Source organism: Meira miltonrushii, assembly GCF_003144205.1.
Source record: "Meira miltonrushii strain MCA 3882 unplaced genomic scaffold FA14scaffold_1, whole genome shotgun sequence".
Classification (NCBI taxonomy): Eukaryota; Fungi; Basidiomycota; class Exobasidiomycetes; order Exobasidiales; family Brachybasidiaceae; genus Meira; species Meira miltonrushii.
The window spans coordinates 2,093,184-2,107,431 of record NW_020289943.1 but is presented as its reverse complement, the minus strand read 5'-3'; the positions used below and the strand labels follow the sequence as shown (position 1 = coordinate 2,107,431).

General features: G+C 42.1%; 8 protein-coding genes across 8 annotated transcripts; 4 read left to right on the top strand and 4 right to left on the bottom strand.

The window, feature by feature from the left end:
- Nucleotides 1-303: 303 nt before the first annotated feature.
- Nucleotides 304-1,209, top strand: FA14DRAFT_152752 (Aldo/keto reductase; the record flags this gene model as incomplete). Its single annotated transcript, XM_025497554.1, has 1 exon — nucleotides 304-1,209. The coding sequence occupies one exon, from the start codon at nucleotides 304-306 to the stop codon at nucleotides 1,207-1,209; it is 906 nt and encodes a 301-aa protein (XP_025357658.1).
- Nucleotides 1,210-1,328: 119 nt separating this feature from the next.
- FA14DRAFT_141519 (uncharacterized protein) lies at nucleotides 1,329-2,270 on the bottom strand (the record flags this gene model as incomplete). The annotated part of the gene is made up of 2 exons (XM_025497138.1): nucleotides 1,329-1,813; nucleotides 1,886-2,270. 2 exons carry the CDS (start codon nucleotides 2,268-2,270, stop codon nucleotides 1,329-1,331), a joined length of 870 nt encoding a protein of 289 aa, XP_025357657.1.
- Nucleotides 2,271-2,551: 281 nt separating this feature from the next.
- FA14DRAFT_129847 (defender against death DAD protein) lies at nucleotides 2,552-3,258 on the top strand. Its single transcript, XM_025496900.1, has 3 exons — nucleotides 2,552-2,861; nucleotides 2,943-3,041; nucleotides 3,118-3,258. Exons 1-3 carry the CDS (start codon nucleotides 2,587-2,589, stop codon nucleotides 3,182-3,184), a joined length of 441 nt encoding a protein of 146 aa, XP_025357656.1. The 5' UTR covers nucleotides 2,552-2,586; the 3' UTR covers nucleotides 3,185-3,258.
- Nucleotides 3,259-3,459: 201 nt separating this feature from the next.
- Nucleotides 3,460-4,719, bottom strand: FA14DRAFT_110032 (FAD dependent oxidoreductase; the record flags this gene model as incomplete). The annotated part of the gene is made up of 1 exon (XM_025495903.1): nucleotides 3,460-4,719. A coding segment is annotated over one exon (1,260 nt), but the record flags the coding sequence as incomplete, so codon positions are not given.
- Nucleotides 4,720-5,680: 961 nt separating this feature from the next.
- FA14DRAFT_119707 (uncharacterized protein) lies at nucleotides 5,681-6,934 on the top strand (the record flags this gene model as incomplete). Its single annotated transcript, XM_025496363.1, has 1 exon — nucleotides 5,681-6,934. One exon carries the CDS (start codon nucleotides 5,681-5,683, stop codon nucleotides 6,932-6,934), a length of 1,254 nt encoding a protein of 417 aa, XP_025357654.1.
- An 82-nt stretch (nucleotides 6,935-7,016) lies between these two features.
- On the bottom strand, nucleotides 7,017-8,585 carry FA14DRAFT_170210 (uncharacterized protein). The gene is made up of 2 exons (XM_025500264.1): nucleotides 8,325-8,585; nucleotides 7,017-8,176 (listed from the first exon to the last, which is right to left on the bottom strand). The coding sequence occupies exons 1-2, from the start codon at nucleotides 8,349-8,351 to the stop codon at nucleotides 7,109-7,111; spliced, it is 1,095 nt and encodes a 364-aa protein (XP_025357653.1). The 5' UTR covers nucleotides 8,352-8,585; the 3' UTR covers nucleotides 7,017-7,108.
- Nucleotides 8,586-8,766: 181 nt separating this feature from the next.
- Nucleotides 8,767-9,855, top strand: FA14DRAFT_159440 (proteasome endopeptidase complex, beta subunit). The gene is made up of 2 exons (XM_025498215.1): nucleotides 8,767-9,157; nucleotides 9,228-9,855. The coding sequence occupies exons 1-2, from the start codon at nucleotides 8,835-8,837 to the stop codon at nucleotides 9,694-9,696; spliced, it is 792 nt and encodes a 263-aa protein (XP_025357652.1). The 5' UTR covers nucleotides 8,767-8,834; the 3' UTR covers nucleotides 9,697-9,855.
- Nucleotides 9,856-10,028: 173 nt separating this feature from the next.
- On the bottom strand, nucleotides 10,029-13,613 carry FA14DRAFT_163261 (uncharacterized protein; the record flags this gene model as incomplete). Its single annotated transcript, XM_025499807.1, has 4 exons — nucleotides 10,029-10,180; nucleotides 10,280-12,544; nucleotides 12,773-13,225; nucleotides 13,292-13,613. The coding sequence occupies 4 exons, from the start codon at nucleotides 13,611-13,613 to the stop codon at nucleotides 10,029-10,031; spliced, it is 3,192 nt and encodes a 1,063-aa protein (XP_025357651.1).
- Nucleotides 13,614-14,248: the final 635 nt, after the last annotated feature.

The window sequence follows — 14,248 nt, the reverse complement described above, 5'->3', positions numbered from 1 at the left end:
GGCTGATGATGTCTGACCGTCATGTGGGTACATGCTGAAGAATGCACTGAGAGGAGGTAGATGCGCCACGCTAAACGAATGAGATCTAAGAGGTGCGGGCGATACGAGGGTGCTTATTGCCTCCACCTGGAGGGTTCATAAAGTCAATCTTACTCCCTTCACTCAATCAACTCTTTGATGTTATCAATAAGAACATCATTCATCGTTTCTATCATTACTGCAATCTTGCTTCTGATGCCTTTGCGTGTAAAATTGCCCACGATATTATCAAACAATCTCAAGAACACAAACTCCATTCGCACAATGTCATCTGCTTCACCTTTTGCACCTTCTCCCAACGAGAAATTAAACCTAACATCTTCTATCAAATTACAAGATGGTACAAGTCAACCTAGATTCGGAATTGGTGCATGGGATATGCGTGGAAATGAATGTTATACGGCTTTAAGGCATGCATTCGAAAAAGTAGGATATAGAAGTGTTGATACAGCACGTTATTACAGAAATGAAGAACAAGTTGGACGTGCAATACGTGATACGATCAAACAAACTTCAATAGAACGTAAAGATATTTATGCAACGACTAAGCTCTTCACAAATGATATGGGTGGTGGAGAACGTAGTAAATCAGCTTATCAGGATTCTTTGAGTAAATCAGGTTTGGATTATTGGGATTTAGTACTTTTGCATGCACCTGACGGTGGAAAGGAATACCGATTGAATACTTGGAAAACGTTGTCAGAATTCGTAAAGAGCGGTCAAATTCGTTCTTTAGGAATCAGTAATTTCGGTGCTCATCATATCGAAGAATTAATGTCATCAGAAGTGGGAAAAGCGATCAAACCGGTAGTTAATCAAATCGAATGTCATCCTTTCTTTGCACAAAAAGAAGTTCGTAAAGCATCAGAGAAACATGGAATCGTAGTTCAAGCTTATTGTCCACTTGCACGTGGACGGTATTATGGTGATAAAACTTTGGTAGATGTGGCAAAACGAAATGATAAATCTGAAGCTCAGATCATGTTACGTTGGTTGATTCAACATGGTATCATTCCTTTACCCAAATCTAGCAACGAGAAACGCCAATTGGAAAACGCTCAAAGTTTGGAGTTCACACTTTCAGATGAAGACATGAAACTCTTGGACTCTTTGGATCGCGGTAAACGAGGTGCTGTCGAATCACAAACGATGAGTCAAGATGCACCATAAGACGCTTTGCCGTCAACAAGACGTACAAGCCCAGCGGGCACATGTAAGAACAGTAGGGATCTTCAAATGAATAATATTATACTGAGATCATCACTTTATAGTAGATTGAGCATTTGGCATTACTTCTTTCCTTTGCCCTTACCGACAGCACCTTTCTTGGCAGGTTGTTGTGCCTTGCCTTTTGCTTCACGACCTCCAACACTCATCCATTCAAAGTCATCTTCGCTGAATCCACCTCGTGAAGGAGATGCTGCTTTTTGAGGTGACGATGTTGTTGTAGCCTCTGTAGCTGCTGATTCCTCCGCTCCACCGAATTTTCTACGGAATCGTGCCATCCTTCCACTTTCATCTTCGTCACCCGCACCACGAGCATCGGATTTGGGATTCCATAAAGGATGATTTGTTGGATCACGCGTTAGACGAGTAACTCCACGAGGTGATGTTGTATGCAATTGAATGGTTGAACCGTCAGACAATACTGTCAATGTTCCAAAATGAGGTACTGGTCTTGGAATTGTGCTATTAGCCCATAATTCTTCAGATGGTTTGGAGTCTTTGGACTTTTCGATATTTTTTGCAGCTAGAATTGCACTTGTAGAAAATGCTCTGGAAGAGGATGCGATCGGAGATGTTGATGAAGTAGAAGCAGCGGCCCATGAAGAGAACGATCTTCCACTTCCGCCTCCGCCTCCGCAAGCTAGCTTTCCTTTGTTTGCTCGTAACTCTTCCATTTGTTTCTCTCTGGAAGCTTTGATGCTCTCATTCGATCCTAATTCTGTTTCAGGTCGAAATTTAAGTTGAAAAGCGGATTTTTTATCGTTCAATTCTCCTTGAACGACATTTTGTTGTAGTACCTTAATCACATCTTCCCATTTTGTGAAACTTTGATCAATCTTTTCAGAATCTGTTTCAGATTTTGATTCAACGAATTCATTTCGTACCATTTTACGCCATGCTGATGCAGTTGCCAAATCTCCGGCAAATGTTTGACGAGCTGTTCGAAGAATACGTTTGTATAACCCAATGGCTTGTTGCCTTTGAGCAGGCGATAGAGCTGACATTGTCTAGTAGTTTGAATCGTAGTGATGGCGGTGCAATAAGCAAATGCCAACCTTTCTTCTCATTCTTGATTACGCTCATCCCCTTCTTCCGTTGATTTTTTCGGATTTGTCTGTTGCACGTGAATGTTAGCTTTTAAAGGAGCGCGGGAGATTAACAGAGTAGAGCAATATTCTAGCGTGGTTACAGCATTGCATATGCATACGCTGCCGAGAGAATGCTGCTTAAAATGCACAGACGCTATTCTTCCTGTCGATCGCTCGCTGTCTTCCTTCTTGATTGTCACCATCTCTAATCTCAAAATAGATTCTCATCAAAATGAACAAAGGAAAGAAATCCACAAGCTCAACCGGATCAAAAATACCAGCATCCGTTCCAAGAGCATCTACCTCATCCAGTGCGCCTACCTCAAGTAACTCTTCCAACTCTGCTGCTGGTGCATTACAAACACTTTTCAAATCATACGGTGATAATACACCTGCTCGATTAAAACTCATCGATGCATTTTGCGCATTCTTGGTTGTCTTGGGGGTTATTCAATTCGTTTATTGTATTGTAATCACCGATTATCCTTTCAATAGCTTCTTGGCAGGGTAATTATTTTGAAGGGAACAACTTATAACAGCACCTTGCTCACATCATGCTCTCCCTCTAACACTGCATTCCTTCTTCAGATTCTCCGCAACAGTCGGTCAATTCGTCTTGGCTGCATCATTGCGTATACAAGCAAACAAAGCTAACACTAAAGATTTCAACGGAATGACACCAGAGAGGTACGTATTGTCCTGTATACCGTATTTGTGTTCGACTGATGATTATTGACACGATGCTCACCTCCCCGCTTTGCAGAGCATTTGCAGATTTCGTCTTTGGCTCGATTGTGCTACACTTTTTCGTGTACAATTTCCTAGGGTAAACGTAGGCGAAATCATAACAATTGTATATTATCTGGTCTCAAACAATCTCATTCCTGATTGAACTATACTGCATAGATGATTATGGTCTAGGGAGTGTATCATATAAAGTAACTACCCATCACAAGCGAGATTTCACCTTTGGCATCAAAAATGACTTGATAAGGTTGTCTGGATTTGCCAAACGGGTTTTGGAGTAATGATAAGGTTTAGGGACTTCTTTTTCAAAAGATGCTTGAGCTTCTTTGCTTGGTTGTTTGTTGTCACTCAATAGCTCTGACAAGGCCATATCGGCGATAGCAAAAGAACAAGCAGGAATACGCGGCATTCCATGACCGGTAAAACCTGCAGAGACATAAATGCCTTGATCTACCCTGCCCACGTATGGCAAAAGATCATGAGAATAACCCAATATGCCCGTCCAAATAGATTGCAGCTTACCCGATTGTTGTCCTTCAGGACTGCCTTCCTTCCAATTCTTGAAAAATTGGGGCATGAAAGAGGAAAAGTATGACTTTGTGTTTGGTAAAAGAGTGGAATCATCGTTATTATTGTACCATTTCTCAACTTCATTCGCATATACCGAACGACCACCTCCCAAGATCACACTTTGATCGCCAACGCCTGGAACTCTACCGCGTCCTTGACGAACGATCATATAGTCCATCTGATCGACACGTAAGCCATAAGTAAGATGCATTTTTCCTTCACCTCCATGTGCTTCTGAGCCAATTTGATGGTTCTTTGAGAGATTGATGGCGGCCACGGTACCTTTTACAGGAACGATCTTATCCTTAAACTGCGGTAAGATACCCGAAGTCCAAGCATTCGTACAAACGATTACAATCTGTGCATGGAATGAACCTGATTCCAAGAAGATTTGATGTGAAATATTAGGCTTTTGTTTGATTTGAATGACAGGTTTGTTTGTCATCACGTTAAAATTTCCATTTGCACGTTTGATAGATTTAAGGATCAATGCAGTTGCTAATTTGTATGGCCAAAGATGACCTGCTAAATAATGACATCCCCATTGACCTCCAATCGTGCCTGCCATTTTGTTCAAAACGTTTTTATCTTTAATTTCATGGACGTCATCATTCTTTACACTTTGCGGGAATAGTCGTTTACGTTTATCAAAGTCCATCTTTGCTTCTTTTGCCGCCTCTTTATCGAAGAAGACATCGACCGCACGGGTGACATGTAAATCACAATCAATGTCTTCCGATCGAATTAAATCGACATAATTATGAATTTGTGAAGATTCAAAAGAATAAAGTTCATTTACTGCTTTTGCTCCTAATCGTTTTGCATCTGCACGAAAGCCAAGGTAATTCAATGGCTTGCAATGTCCACCGTTACGTGCGGTCGCACCTTCACATAAGTTTTGTGCATCTAATAAAAGAATCGTTGGCTTTTTTGCACTTTTTGACATATTTTCTATTTGTTTTGTCAATCGATGGACCACCATTGCACCTGAAAGACCTGATCCGATCACACAAATGTCCACCGAATAAGGAACTGTTGTACATGTTTGTAGTTTTGCGATGCTTTCTTCGCGTTCGCTCAGCCAAAATGGCTTTGTACGTTCTTCACCCAGGGGCAATAAGATTGTCTTCTTTGCTAGCGACATTTGGGTTGTAGTTTGTCTTCATCTTGATATCAAATCCTGTTGGAATGAACTTATATATTATTCCATACGTGATCACGTACCATAAACTCGTTCAGAGTCACTGAAATTGCTCTCGCTCTCATTTCGGTTCATGCATCATCATTTCATTTCCGGCCCGTCAAATTCCCACGGCGCCGTGAGAAATATTAGGTTTCGTGCAATTTGACTGACTTGTTTGTTTGTATGAAATGCATCCTTACTGCAATTCTACCCACCCATCCAACTCAGTTACAGTTCCTCGATCTGGGGAAACACCCCACAATTCACTCGTAACGATCGTGCAAAAAGACCGAAATGAATGATTATCAGATGCTTTACATATTCGTACTTCTTGACTGACAACGGTCGGAATTGGCCGAAATTAATTATCCGTACGAAAATAGTCATCACAGCCATTTCCTTTACAGCAAAGACTCAAAAAAGAGAATGACGGCATGGAAGCTGTGTAAATTGACTAATTTCATCCAATCAAAATTAATCAATCATAAAATGACATAAAAAGAAAGCCATCCGTCTATCTGATTTCATCATTCCATCCCCTCCTCAACAAAAAATCCGCAAAAACGGCAACAATTTCAACATGACAACCGAGCTTGACATGAAAGACGCAAGTATGATCAAAGATTCGGACTACAAGTCCAACCCTACGCCAACGGAACTGGTCAATACTTTACAAGCTCAAACAATTAATAACAAAAACACAGCAGCTGATGAACCTGTTTTCATTCGTGAAGCAGAAAGAGAATTAAGTTGGTGGCAATCAACTTTTCGTTCAACATGGTTTCAAATTATAATCGTTGGTGCTTTGGCTTTTTGCGGTCCTGCGATGGCAGATGCGATTTCAGGTTTAGGAGGTGGTGGTGCAGCAACACCTTGGGCTGTAAATGCAGCAACTTCAGCAACCTATGCTACAAGTGCAATCGTTTGTTTGTTTGGTGGTCCTTTGGCAACTCGAGTTGGAATTCGAAGATTGTTAATTTTAGGAGCTGCAACTTTTCCGATCAATGGTAGTTCGTATTATGTTAATTTGAAATATCACTTACAGTGGTATTTGGTCTTCGGTCGTTCGATCGGTGGAATAGGAACTGGTCTTTGGTACATTGCTGAATCAACAATGGTTCTCACTTACCCCGAAGATCACAGACGTGGAAGTATGCTGGCATTTTGGGTAATGAGTAGAAATCTCGGTCAAATCGTTGGTGGGGTGATCAGTTTGGCAAAAAATTATCACAACACACACGGAAAAACGATTGCAACGGATACGTTCTTGATCTTTGTTGCAATTGAAGCTTGTGGATTACCAATTTCACTTTTAATTTCACCTTCGGACAAGGTTAGAAGACAAGATGGTACTTCGATCAGAATGTCTCCTCCTTTACCGTGGCGCGAAGAATTCAAGATTGTCTGGCAAACAGTCATTCAACCTCGTTCGCTTTGGTTAAGTCCTTATTTCTTTTATTCATTCTTTTACGGTGAGGTTTTGGGTACTTATTTGACCTTAAACTTTGACGTTCGTGCTCGTGCGTTATCTTCTCTCATCGTTCCAATCTCAATTATTGTTTTCGTTTATTCGTTCGGACTTTTGTTGGATTACAAGGCATGGTCCCAACGTAAGCGAGCAGTGCTTGCTTACATTATTGTCACAGTTCCAACTTTGGCTTCATTTATTTGGTTAATGGTAAATCAAGTAAATCATAACAAACATGGTCATAAAAAATTGGATTGGACTTCACCTGGTTGGCCAAATGCTTATTTACCATTTTTGATCATGCAAATTAGTGGTTATCAATGTCAAACGTTTATTTATTGGTTGATTTCTTGTCATTCGGATGATATTAACACAAATGCAAGAGCGGCAGGCGTTTTCCGTGCTATCGAAGCAAGCGGTCAAGCAATCTCTTATGGTTTGAATAGTTGTGTAAAATCAAACATTCCTCCTCTTGCCATCAATTGGGGTTTATTTGCGCTTACAGTTCCTGGTTGCATTATGGTGATTGCTAAAACTCCACGTGAAAGAGTCCATGATCAAATAGTTCACGACGATGCAGATGTGGACAAAAAAGTTCAAGCTGAACATTGACCAGCTTTGAAGCAAAAGAAAGTTGTTTGTGTATGCTCTTTACTTTACAATGATGGAAATTGAATGAATTTATACTTTATAACCGAGAGTGTATCGAAAATAATATGTTACTATTGCATTTTATATTGTACACAATTCAAGACAGGAATTTCTACTAGACACACGACGTGGTGATCAATAATTGTCGTCTGATCTGTAGCGCTTGCGTTCACGATCATCTTGGCCGCCGCTACCACCACCTCTGCCGCCACCGCCAAAGAAGTTTGGATTGAAATGCCCCATTCCCATGGGAGGTCTTCCTTGCCCTCTTCCGAATCCTCCACCTCCACGACCACCTCTGAATCCATTTCCACCTCCGCCGCCTCCCATCATACCCATCATCATTGGGTTCATCATTCCGCCAGGCATGCCCATCTGACCACCATTACCGCCTCCCATTCGTATAGGTGCTCCTGCCATCGGGAAGCCAGATTGACCGCCTCCTCCACCATCCCTTCTGTTGTTTTCGCGTGCTCCCATTGCCATTCCACCTCGTCCTCCTCCTGAGCCACCACCACCTCCCATACCTCCTCCACGGTTTGGTCTTCCTTCGCGTGGAGGTGGATCTTTGGGCAACGTTTTGAACGGATTTCCGTTTGCAGAAGTTGTAAGGGTAACAGTGGCCCGTTTATGATTTATATCATTTTGATCAAACCAACTTTTGAGCTTGTATGATTCATCTTCGCTAATCGTTTCAACAAATGCAACACCTTTTGATTTTCCATTAACTTTATGTTCACTAAATGTGATATCGTTCAATCGAATAGGAATTCCAATATCATTTGCAATCTTTCGAATATCTTCGTCGCTTACCCACCAATCCAATTCGCCAACATAAAGTGCATTTTGAACGCTTGGATCGGTAACTTTTGGTCGTCCTGCCAAAGCGATTCGAGCAGCTGCCGGATCAGCAGCAGCGGTAACATCTTCCATTTGTTGTCTTCCTTGATCTGGTGCGTAAGAGGATGTAGGCTTATTTGCTTGAGCAGGAGCATATGATCCTGATGATTGTCCGTTTGAGTAATTTGCTCCTGTTTGAGCAGCCGATTGTGGTGCATCATCCCGACTTCTCTTATTGCCTGCTATCGATGAGCTGTTTTCGCTTTGGCCCATATTGGAATCTTCATCTTTGGCTTGTTGTCCGGCAGATGACGATGCTGGCGGCTCTTCCTTTACTTCAGTCGTGGAATAGATGTCGGCATCCTGATTCGGGAAGAGATCTAGGTGTCAGTACTTTTATTCATCTGTGCTTTTCATTATCCCAACTGTGCAACAGCAAAAGAGACCGTGCGTTTAGGCACTAAATGTCTCTCATTTTCCACTCCTGATTATTCATTAATGCAACACTCACGCCGTACAAATCGAATTCGTCATCCATGATTGTTTCAAGTATAGTGTATACAAGGGAACGAGCTTTTCTATCCTACGATACAAAGATACACAACTGATGCAATGTGATTGTAACCAGAATTGTTTTGGCAAAGCGTTCGACACGGTTGGGTATTTTTCTTCGGCTGAATACTCCAGATACAAGAACTGTGCTTTCTAGCGTTGAAATTAGGCCTGTTGGAGTTGTGAGATGGTGTTCGTGATGGATGAGTATCTGGATGTTTGCAATAGATAGACGCATGCATGTACGCACTTTCTTCACATTAAATTCAGTTCATGACGCCAAACAATCGAGTAGCCCAAACCAGCAAGCACGTGTGGTTGTGACATAAGCAGGAGTGAGTCAATTATGGACGCGTATTCTTAAGCTTAAGAAGTCTGTGCGCAATGGTCCACTTGGAATATGAGCGTCGTATACTCTCACACTCACACACAATTGAACCATCACTATCACCCATCACAGCATTCAAAGATGACCGCTCCGGGACAGACGTGGTCTTCTCAACCATATCTAGATCATATCTCTGCTGGACCATCGTATGGAGGACATTCAGACGCATTCGATGATGCAAGAAAGCATACCCAACAACCAATCGTGACCGGAACTTCAATTCTGGCTATTAAATATCGCGATGGAATTATGATGGCAGCTGATACTTTGGCTTCTTATGGAAGTTTGGCACGCTTTATGGACGTCAGAAGAATCACATCTGTCGAAGGTGCCAATTCTATCATCGGTTGCAGTGGTGATCAAAGCGATTTCCAATACATTCAACATTCGATCGATAAATTAATGTAAGTTGCGAATTGAACTCTCCGATGATCTTTCGATTGTCTGACCCTTTTTCTCTTCCTTGACTCGCAGGCTGCGAGAATTTAATGCAGGAGATGGACATACGCTCACCCCTCCTCAACTATACAGATCTCTGTCACGTATGATGTACGCACGTAGAAGCAAGGTTGATCCTTTGTGGAACTCGCTCGTTTTGGCAGGAATCGATCCTACAACAGGTGTACCTTTCTTGGGTTATGTAGATCTTTTGGGCACCACATATCAAAGCAGTACAATTGCAACAGGTTTCGGTTTGCATCTTGCACAACCACTTTTACGCAAAGAAGTTGAAGGAAGGGAACATGAGATTGATGAAGCAAGAGCAAGAGAAATTTTGGAAAATTGTATGAGAGTTTTGTTTTACCGTGATGCACGTAGTTTGAACCGATTCCAAATCGCAAAAATTACAAAAGAAGGAGCAGAGATTGGAGAGCCAATGAGCACATCAACCAATTGGGCTTTCGCTGAAGGATTGCGTGGATATGGACCACAAACCCAATGATGTATTCATTTACCAGCATATATTTCATGTGTGTCAATGTATTCATTCTAGACAGCGAGGCTTCAAATGCGTGATATAAGCGTGCTGTACTAATTGCTTAACACAGACTTCTGCAAACGTATGATATGAAAATGGTGTTAATAGAATCGTATTTTATACATGGTATACGAATACATACAAGAGTCTAAAAGATGCTATCCAAACATGTCGATGCAGAATAAAAAAAAAGAAACAAAAAAAGTTTACAAGAAAAGGGGGGACACAATTAACGAATATGGACTGCTAGCCGACAGATGGGGAAAAGTATGTTGAGATTCGAGTAATAATTAAGTTCAGACAGAATTGTTGATATCATTACCGCCACCACCCGACGAATTTGTTCCTCTAAACCATTGCTCCCATGCGGCAAAATCTAATGGACCTCCTGGCATGCCATCAAGTGATAAAGGATCCAAAGCAGGAGCGTTTGCACTTGTCATTGAAGCTGAAGAAGTTGTTATATCTGCTTGAGGTACACTACTGCTTGCTCTACCAAAAGAATAAGAAGAAAATTCTGAAGGTTGAGAAGTGTTTATCGTATTACCACCCGCAGCCGCTGACGACGAAGATTCATCTTGATTGGAAGGAAGTAAAGATGCAGGTTGAGCAATTTGACCGTCAAAAGTGTATAAATCCGAAAAATTAAATGTTGGCGGAATTGCATCTTCTCCTGTAGAATTTCCGTTTGCATTCAAACTATTGTTCGTTTGTGCTGCTGCCTGAGCAGCCAAAGAACTGAACCATGCCGGATCTGCGAATGTAGGTGGTTGATTTTCATTATCTGTCAAACCAGAAGGCAGCGCAAGTCCCTTGGCAATCGAACTAAACGAAAGTCTTGGACCGCCAGGATAAGATTGAATCATCGTTTCACCACCCGGAACAGGAATCATTGTCAAAAGTTTAGATCCTTGTCGATCAACCGGTCTTCCTTGTGCGTCTGCCCAAACGCCACCTGCAACATGGGTCAAATCCCTTGTGATATCATTTGCATTGCTTCCGCTTCTATCATCTCGCTGACCGGATAATTGTGCATTGGCGCCATTGGACATCAAATTTGCCATATCTCCTACCGCACGCCATGCTCCAGCACTGTTTTCAGCGTTTGTACGAATAAGAGCCGGAACTGCACCAGCTTCAGTTTCTTGTAAGATCATCGTTCCTGCCGGTAGATCATCCAACATCAAATTGTGCATCGTTGCCACGTAAACACCACCGCCTGGGCGATTTAGATCAGGTTTGAAAACGATATTACGAACATTATCGATCCATCTACGATTGCTCACACCAGCAGTAGGGTTCAAGTTTCCACTATTGGGTGTATTCTTGTATTTTCCAATAGCCGATTTGTGTAAAAGAGCAATAACACCTGCCGTCTTTGCTCTCATGGAAAGATCTTGATGTGAATCATGTTCGCCTTGTCTTTCAAATCGCATGACGCAATCATGTGCCTTTTGAATAGATGCCAATGCTTCTTGATCACCTCGTCTGATCCAAGCGTGATATTGAACAGTCGTACAGAACACCAATCCGTAGGAAACGAATTGCATCGTATCCAAGTAAAATTCGTTGAGATCTACCCAAGCAATCGACTCTCGCGAAATCTTGATCAACGTTGTCATACGTTCGATCGTGAGAGAAAAGTTCAAATGTTGTGGACAATTGTAAGAGATCCTCATGAATACGCGGAAGAAGAGATGCATCAAGCATGAATAGGAAATGTGTAGAATTCCGGCTGGAGCGGGTGATTCTTTTGCTCCTCTGAATTGCAATGCTGTGGGCAGATTATCCTTCCATCGATCGATATCGTTCAAAAGACCAATGATCTCTTCATCAGTAGTTTTCATCAAACCTGTTGGACTGTAGATTGTTTTCATCACCCTTCCAAATAGGATGCTTAATTTCAGCATTTCGGTATTGAATCCAAACGGTCGATCTGCTCCAGGAACTGCGGGTAAATCGGAAGGGTACCTAAGAATTTCATACGGAGACGGTAGACGAACGTCGCAATCGGTCAAATCAATTGCCAAAGGATGACCAAGTGAAATCGAAACGCAACGATCTGCCGTTACGCAACAGCCCCAAATTCGACGTTTTTGTTCCAAAAAGAATGCATCATCGTCAACGTCATCTCGCTTTGATGCATCGCGGTGCAGACCTAAATCTTGCGCCATTCGAACGGCAGCTCCTACACGATTCCAATAACGCGAACCTGCTTGAACGGCTGTTGTGCCATGAATATCGCTATGCAAGCTCATAATCAATAAAGATTTGACATTATTGTTATTTGAATTGCTTAAAATGTCAACATTTTTGAACATTCCGTGTAGTGTCATCTTGATAACCGAAAGAACTTCTTTTGGTACTTCTCTGCTCAAAGCGGCGATTCCACAAATTGCATAAAGCATGAGCGGTGGTGGTGATGACATGTGTAAGAATTCACTCTTTGTCACAACCGGAAATAAGAAGCCCAACTTTTCGAAATAGGTATTGACCAACTTTTCCGCCACATCTCCGGCCAATCTACCACGGAGAGATTCGGGAACACGAACGATTTCATCTGCTGATTCTTCTCCATCTTCTGCTTCAGCTATCGCTCCTTTTGGAGGTTTGTGGAATTTGATGATCCCATCTCCTGATGCTCCCACTTCGAATGTTTGATGATGCTGTAGATCATGTTCTTCGATCGCAGCTCCTGGTACGAATGCTGTTGAATGAACAATGTAAGCAAGTGATGTAGGACCCAAGACGCGAGTGTCAGGAGGTGGCGGTGGTGAATCATCCGCTGAAGGTTGACGAGAAGATTGACTAGCTTGAATTAGTTGTTTAGATCTCATCAAAGAAGTGGACGAGCCATCTCTGTTTGGATGTTGATAATTTGATCTTTCACGTACAAAAGGTGAACTTTCTTGACTTGAACTATTATCTGCTTTTGGCCATTCTTGTGTTGAACTGATTTGCACCGGTGGTCCATCCAAATTGGCTTTGTTAACAGACGGTGTGCCAGATCCTGAACGCATTGGAACCGAAATTGGAGGACCGCCAGGCATCAATGATGGATTTCCAAACGGCATAACCGACAAAGGTAATGTTCGAGAAGGATGTACGAGTGCAGGAATCATTCCCGCTCCCAAATGAGTCCTTTCGGCAGCAGCGGCCGCCGCTGCCGCCGCCGCAATTTCTTCTGCTTCCCTTTCCCGCTTCTTTTTGAACCGCGTCTCTGTGATTGGTAAGAAGAAGGTACAATCGAAGCCATATTGTCTGCAATGGGCGCAAGTTAATCCTCCGTTGCCGTTGTTTGGATCTCCTAGTAGAGGTCCTCCGTCATCTATGACATCACAACGAATCTTTTTCCTTCTGCATGAATCACATGCACGCGCCGTTTTGATTCGTTTGGTCATTTGTTGTTGAGCGGTCAAAGAATTGGATTTGGAGTGATTGGATGAGGATTGCGTTCCGTTAATACGGTCTACAGATCGAGAAGGGGAAGAATCTCCATCAGAAGCAAACGCGCCCGAACTTGCTCGTTCCATTTGAGCGCCATGAGATGGTGTCCTACGTAATTCTTTCCCTTCTTCTTCTGGTGTCTTGCGTTTACGACCATTTGATGAGTGTATTGCATCAGAATGAATTTTGAAAGGCATCTTGCGAATTGATGTCAGTGAAGGCTTGTGAGAAATTGAACCGGATGAAATAGCAGAAGTAGAAGATGAAGCTGTGGAAATTGTATGATGATGTGAATATCGCGAGTCACTTGTACTGGATTGCGGAGTATGAATGGAAGATGATGAATGACCGGATGGTGAGGTTAAATGCCTTTGATTTGATGATGATGATGATCTATTTAGCCCTTGTACAATTGAATGATCCGAAGAAGACATATTCTAAGGATTACACTGGTGATAATGAATCCATCAGGGTGTAAATGATTTGATTGTGATCCTTTTTTTTGCCTTGAACGATGATGATGATGAGAGAGGACAAGAAGAGGAGAGGATGTATGCGTGAATGTTGAATTTCAAAGCGGAGAAGGGGGGGTTTGCTGCTGCTGCTGCTTGCTGCCTTTTTCTTTCTTTATGCGGGAATTCCTTTTGACTGATAATGTGTGCCGTCGGTTTTGATTAAAGAAAAAGAGTTTAATTCGCCTTGAGAGTTGCCTGCCTGCATAGGGTTATATATCTTTTGTACCTTTTTTTATTTTGTGATTTTAAACACACGCGCTTCTATGCATGCAAACTTATTAAGAATACACACGCACTGGGTTCGGGGCTTTTCTGCAGGCACAAAAGCGCTTTTAGAGAGAAAAGAGTCAGTAAAGCCAATACACAGTTGATTTGCCTCAATTTCTCGTACGGTGGTGCGTCGGAAGCGAACGTCATTGGAATTGATTGAAATTTGTTCAAAAATCTCGTGATTCTCTATTGAAACAATGTGATCTTTGCTTCAACCTTTTGACACATGGAGTAAAACCACAAAATTATGCCCGAGCTCAATTATCCGAATTTAATCGGAAATC

Bases quoted from the DNA above. Each gene is read 5' to 3' on its own strand.
- FA14DRAFT_129847 (XM_025496900.1), top strand. From the start codon at position 2,587: ATGAACAAAGGAAAGAAATCCACAAGCTCAACCGGATCAAAAATACCA. The intron at 2,862-2,942 runs GTAATTATTTTG...TTCCTTCTTCAG, and splicing joins TTCAATAGCTTCTTGGCAGG to ATTCTCCGCAACAGTCGGTC. The intron at 3,042-3,117 runs GTACGTATTGTC...CCCGCTTTGCAG, and splicing joins AACGGAATGACACCAGAGAG to AGCATTTGCAGATTTCGTCT.
- FA14DRAFT_170210 (XM_025500264.1), bottom strand. From the start codon at position 8,351: ATGGATGACGAATTCGATTTGTACGGC. The intron at 8,177-8,324 runs GTGAGTGTTGCA...TTCCCGAATCAG, and splicing joins ACGAATTCGATTTGTACGGC to GATGCCGACATCTATTCCAC.
- FA14DRAFT_159440 (XM_025498215.1), top strand. From the start codon at position 8,835: ATGACCGCTCCGGGACAGACGTGGTCTTCTCAACCATATCTAGATCAT. The intron at 9,158-9,227 runs GTAAGTTGCGAA...CTTGACTCGCAG, and splicing joins CATTCGATCGATAAATTAAT to GCTGCGAGAATTTAATGCAG.